The sequence below is a fragment of the Lupinus angustifolius genome, unplaced genomic scaffold (genome assembly GCF_001865875.1).
Source record: "Lupinus angustifolius cultivar Tanjil unplaced genomic scaffold, LupAngTanjil_v1.0 Scaffold_47_31, whole genome shotgun sequence".
In the NCBI taxonomy this organism is placed as follows: Eukaryota; Viridiplantae; Streptophyta; class Magnoliopsida; order Fabales; family Fabaceae; genus Lupinus; species Lupinus angustifolius.
The window spans coordinates 3702-9878 of NW_017721992.1; the positions used below are offsets into that span (position 1 = coordinate 3702).

Sequence of the window (6177 nt, forward strand, 5' to 3'; positions counted from 1 at the left end):
AAATTATGTTCCCTGATACATATATTTTGTAGTGTAATATATATGAAATATTAATGAAATGTTTTTAGGCGGTTAATCGTCATTTATGTATTAGTTTTTGTGAAGTTCAATAATAATGAAACATTAATAATAGATGATAGGATGATAATATATAAAATCATTATACCGTTAGTATATAATTTTTCTTTTTATTTGAGGAAAATGACATTCTATTATTAATGGTGGTTGGATCTATTAGGTATTGCAGTTGGAGTTAGAGTGTGTCTATGTGTGCCTCGGGCTCCCTTATAACACCGATATAAGGGTCTTCGTGTAAAGTCCCCACACATAGTTCATAACTTAAGACTCCATACAAGTTCGGTCAATTTTGGCACACCTTGGCCTACATCTTCCTTGTTCCCTATCCTTGTTTCCCTTATTCTTCACTTTCTTAAACACTTCTCTTTCCCTTGCCTTGTGAACTCTCTAGTTTCCCACTCTTTATTACCCCTATAAACAAAGGAGTACATAGTTTTTATAATCCCCCAATCTTTATAGCTTCCACATACATAGTTTTTATTTAGCTACAACTCTTTAATTGGAATGAAATCATTCATAGGAGCAAAGATGGGTTCTTTATCGAAAGAAGAAAAATCCAAAAGGATATTAAGGGGTGTGAAGACCATATTCTTCTTAATCACCATGGTTATATCTCTTGTACTTTTCTCTGCACCAATTCTCCTTGTTATTGCCGATGCACTTGTTCCTTCTGCTCTTCTCTCTACTCTTTCCCTCCAAACTCTCTCTTCCCATTTCCACAACTACGATTTTCGATACTCTCTCATTGATATTCCCCTAATCTCCATCATAAGATCCTTCATCATCTTCTGTAAGTACAAACATTAAAGTTGTTATTTTAAATGAACTCCACATACCCTTTTAAATTCTAAGCAATGCAAAAAAATTACATTATCTTTGTATTATTCGCTAGACATTTATATTCATAGATGGCAATGGCAATCATCTTCTTTTTTTTTTTTTTTTTGTATAATCAAAGAAATTTCTTATCTTATGGTTAAGAAACTAGGTGTATGGTTACTCAACATTTGATTTTTAAATCTATCTGGAAATCCAATAGAACCTTATATTATTAGAACAACGTCTTATTTTGTATATGAGAATTAGATTGATACTAATATGTATTTCCTTGATATTTTTTTATGTAGGTGTTTATAGTTTATGTGATGGGCCTAAACTTTCACGAGGACCTTATTTGGGGATAACAACGATGTGTTCTGTTTTGTCTTTGATGTTTGTTTCACTTAAAGCTGTCTACATATTCAGCAGTGTATCCAGTGATGAAGGAAGTGGGTATATTAGAGCCAGCGAAATAGCTCTGTTTGTGTGTTCTTATGCGTTGGCCGTGGGGCATGTTGTTGTGGCCTACAGAACAAGTTGCAGAGAAAGAAGAAAACTTTTGGTCTACAAAATTGACATTGAAGCTGTAAGTGCCCCATTCAATTTCATTATTATTATTAGTTTGTTCAGGTAATTTCATCATATATTTTTTTTATATAACTATTAGTATTTTTTCACTATTTTAGCAAGGAATTAATCATTTTAGAAATACGTAGTTAACCTTGTCATTTCTAAGAATCTAAGTTTTGTCATTTTATAAATTTAGCAGGGTTTACATAACTGGACTAACGTCTTCCTCTTGATATGTTATTAGATTTTGGTGGTTAATTATAATATTTTAAAATGTAAAATAAGCCACCTTGAATGAAAACAAAGGGTAAATTAAGCTCATCATGCTATTTTAAAATCAAAATAAGCTGATTTGGTGATAATAGAAAGGCGAAGCAATTTGATATTTGATTAATATCTCCACACCCTTTAAACATTCCAATGAAACTAATCTTATTTGAGAAACCGAAGTGAAAAATGCTGGTGCCTCTTGAGTGTATAGATAAGGATCTTGTGTCACGTGAGAGTTTTACTAATAAAAAAATAATTACATCACTTCTTTTATATTTAATATATCATTTAGTTACGATAGAAACTTTCTAGTATCTCCCTAAAACCAACCCCCTTCTAACAACCTAAAAAACTGAGCCTAATATTATTGCATTGATTAATGTAAAGTTTTTATATATTCTTATTATATCATCTTCTATTTAAATTTTAGTATTTTTGTTTAAGAGTTATGATTAAGATATCAATAATGAATGACGTGCTTATGATGAAAAACACTCAAAGGGCAACTGTGTTGTTAGTCATGATGATAATTTTAGTGAGTGGAATAAATTTGAAAATTAGTGGATTCTCTAATGAAAAATTAAATTTTTTCCCTTTTCCTTATTATTTTGCTGGCATAGGGCAGATAATTGGGAGTCAGTATGAGTTGATTAAGGTTTGTCTATTATTCAACCCTAATTATTGGTTGAGTTATTTTCTTGAACCTGAACTCAATCATAAACTCGAAGTTAATCTAACCCTAAATATTGATTGAGTTAGTCTTTAAACTCGAACATGACCATAGATCTGATTATTTATAATGAATATTCATTTTAGGTAAAGTCTTCTTAATATTACTTATTATTATGAATATGTAATTTGACATATAAAATTATATATATATATATATATTGCCAATTATGTATTATGAGTAAAAAATTAGATAATGAATGACATTTTGTATGAGAAAACTGTCACTTTGCACACAATTAAACAAACTCACATACTAACATAATGGATGAGTGGTATCGGGTCATATTAGCCATTACTTAATCTTAAATATTAAATGTATCTAATTTTTGAACCTGAACCCAACCTTAAATTTCATGGAATCTGACCATATTTAGATTTGATTATGGTTGAGACAAATCAAGTGAATGAGTAAGGTCAGGTCCTAAACATCCATAGACAATGTATAGGTTAGAAAATGATGGGAATTTTTTTAGAGGTAATGAGGTCCCACATAAGCATCATTGATGATCAAAGAAACTTCATTAGGGTGGCCTTATACTTATTGAGTTGGCAATATTATCTTATGGTTGAATTTTGTTATATTCTAGAAGGTCAACATCTATCTTGATGACGATTTTGCATTGCTTATGGCTGCGTCCTTGTGAATGCTTGAACGCAAAATTCAAATTGGCCATTATATATTCAGCTTTGGCAGCATACATAATTTCTGACTTTTCAATACACCCAGCTAAAATGAAGTGGTTGGAACATAGGCTATAAATATGGTCACACGTCAAGAATTTAGATCTCTATCTTACATTTTATGTCTCATCTAATTAAAAAATAAAAAATTCTTATTTTCACCGGGAAAATAAAAACTATATTTTATATTATTTGGTAAAATTAAATGACTTAATTTTCTTGGATAGAGGATCTCCCTCCTATGGCCATGGGAGCATTTAGGACTCGTAGTTCCCATTAAATTTCCAAACGGTAGAAAATTCAGAATTTATAGTTGAATTTTTGAAGGAAATAGAGGAAATGTCCTTTTGATATGACTTTGAACTCTTCTTTTCTTCCATTTTTTTTTTCATTTCTTTCTAAAATTTAACTCATAAACAATACTAAAGTTTCCATTTTTTAATCATGGGTTATAATTTTCATGAGAAAAAAATATACATTTTTGTTCTAGAAACATGTTGATTGTGATAGATATAAAGATTTCTTCTCACCCACACATGTAAATCCTGATGACTTGCTTAATTTTTTGTTACAAAATTGGCATTAAGTCTTGTAATCAAAGAATCTTTATATAAAAATTGAAGTAGCCGCCCTTAATTGATGACCAAATACATGTTACAAATACATAGGTATCTATTTGATTTTAATCATGTGCCACATGCAGAGATATCTTAACGTCTTAATTTCTCTTATGGCCTTCAATATTGCTATCCCATTTGAACAGTCCCAATTGGAAGCTACCACTTGCAAGTAGCAACAATTAATATTAGGATTCTCTCTAATAGTCAAAAGATATGGAGAAAAAAAACCCACTTGCTTCACTTGCCATATTTACATGTTTATCTAGACAAATTAAAAATGATGAATATTGAATACATTGATCATGTTCTACTTTTGATCTGTGCAGATTTCGGGTTGCAAAAATGGGTATCCGAGGTATCAGAAGATTCTTCAAGAAGAAAGAATAAAATGAACTCACTGTGGATGTGGAGATAACGAATTAAAGAAAACACCATTGTAACTAACTGTATATATTTTTAGCTAACAGCTTCAGCTATCATATTTATTACTAAGTTCTTATGTGCTTCAAGGGATTCTAAGGTGATTATCATTTAAAGATGAAATATGAATTTTTCGGTGCAAACTGAAACAGTGATTTATGAAATCAAATCCTAATTGCCACTCTTTTTTCTCTTGTTGCAGGTTTATTCCAACCAATGCCAGTAACTTTGACACCTAACATTGAATAGTACCTTCCACTTTTCACCTACCAGGATACATAAAATTGTTGAATGGTGTTTCGCTTTATATGTCTAATAGAATAATTGGCGATTTAAGGAACATTTCTCATTTTACTAGTTTCGTCTTCCCTTGTTTCGTTTATGTCTTCTTATTGTATGTAAGTATGAAGTAAAAGGATTGTGAACACATGTTAAAGACCTATTGAAAGTATAAATGTAATTACCATTATGTTGTAATTAAAATAGATAATTATATGGTTTCAAAAATAATGGTCTTAAATTATGAAGCACAAATACTGATACGTGTGTTGGGTACGATACATATCCGATACGTCGATACGCAAGTTTTCCTAAATACAGGATACGATACGTTCAGGGATACGCGTATAAAATCATAAAAACACATAAAATATTTTTATGATAAAATTATAAGTGTAAATCAAAATATCCAAAGTAAAAAATATAATGGAATTTAAAATCACGTTCTCCATAACAAATCTATTTTATCCTATTTTAATGAAAATGAATCTATCCTAAAATCATTGCCCTCCATAACAATTATATCTTATATTATTTTAATGAAAACGAATCTATCTTATCATGCTTTATTAGAAACGAATTTATTTTATCATATTTTATTGGAAACAAATCTATCTTATCTTGTTTTATTGAAAACGAATATATATATATCCTATATTTTACTGAAAACGAATCCATATATTCTATATTTTATTGAAAACGAATCGGATACATGTCTTAATATTTATTTATTTTATTTTATTTTTTTAATTTTTGGATACTCTATGGATACGTATCCTTCGCGAATCTGAGCGTATCCGTGTCGGATACGTGTCGGACACTAACACGTGAGTGTGTTTGATGAATCTGTGCTTCATATTCTTAATCATGTTATTAGTACCATTAATTTAGAATGAACTTATTTAATTTTATAATTAATATATTATTAATAATAATGATTTGATTGAAAAGATTGGTAGTAGTCTAGAAGATTATGCAATAATCTATTACTTATATAACAAAAAAATGTCCCTCATGACATGTGTGAATCTTTCAAGCCCTCATGACATATGTCAATTTTTCAAGCCCTCATGACATGTGTCAATCTCTCATCAAAACTAAAGGTCCCTCATGATATGTGTCAATTTCTCAATCAAAACTTTTCCTCCAAAACATGTCAATCTTCCTTTTTTGCTCATTGTACAATTTAATTTTAATGATTAATAAGCTCATTTGTTTTTTTATTCTATGAAGAAATTACATCTCACAATAAAGGGGATGGAATCCCTTTTCACGTGTGAATTACTTCTCCACTATTATCATTTCATATCTCTATATTATTCTCCCCATTTCATTTCATATTTTCTTTTCTTCTCTCAGATGTCTACAATCCAATGTTTCATTCGACAATCTTCATTTCGTTTAAACTTAATATGATGACTTCTGTATCCCGCTACTAAATCTTCATCATTGTAGATTTGTTCTTATTTTATAAATATGTTGTTTAAAGATATGTTCTTATTTTTAGATATGTTCTTATTTTCTAGATATTTTAATTGATTTTTTGTTTATTATGTATGTATATTCTTGTTTTTTCTTTTATTTGTTTATATTGTATATATATTACGATTGATTTCATTATTTTGTAGATTTGTTCTTCCAATAATCATCTTCCTTAGTGTCTGATTTACAAGGATTTTATCCTTAATAATGACCAAATCATCAATAA

At 29.4% G+C, this 6177-nt stretch overlaps 1 protein-coding gene and 1 long non-coding RNA gene across 3 annotated transcripts; one reads left to right on the forward strand and one right to left on the reverse strand.

The window, feature by feature from the left end:
- Positions 1–328: 328 nt before the first annotated feature.
- LOC109338897 lies at positions 329–4533 on the forward strand. 2 transcript variants are annotated; one of them, XR_002106601.1, is made up of 4 exons: positions 329–868; positions 1206–1483; positions 4097–4290; positions 4393–4533. XR_002106601.1 is itself a non-coding variant. In XM_019576249.1 (3 exons), the coding sequence occupies exons 1-3, from the start codon at positions 583–585 to the stop codon at positions 4160–4162; spliced, it is 630 nt and encodes a 209-aa protein (XP_019431794.1). In that variant the 5' UTR covers positions 329–582; the 3' UTR covers positions 4163–4313. The 2 variants fall into 2 exon arrangements, 1 of the variants encoding a protein (XP_019431794.1); XM_019576249.1 differs by lacking the exon at positions 4393–4533 and having other exon boundaries at positions 4097–4313.
- Positions 4280–4629, reverse strand: LOC109338899. Its single transcript, XR_002106602.1, has 2 exons — positions 4546–4629; positions 4280–4492 (listed from the first exon to the last, which is right to left on the reverse strand). It is a non-coding gene; the product is annotated as an uncharacterized LOC109338899 (long non-coding RNA).
- Between the last annotated feature and the right edge of the window lie 1548 nt (positions 4630–6177).

Bases quoted from the DNA above. Each gene is read 5' to 3' on its own strand.
- LOC109338897 (XM_019576249.1), top strand. From the start codon at position 583: ATGAAATCATTCATAGGAGCAAAGATGGGTTCTTTATCGAAAGAAGAA. The intron at 869-1,205 runs GTAAGTACAAAC...TTTTTTATGTAG, and splicing joins AAGATCCTTCATCATCTTCT to GTGTTTATAGTTTATGTGAT. The intron at 1,484-4,096 runs GTAAGTGCCCCA...TGATCTGTGCAG, and splicing joins ACAAAATTGACATTGAAGCT to ATTTCGGGTTGCAAAAATGG.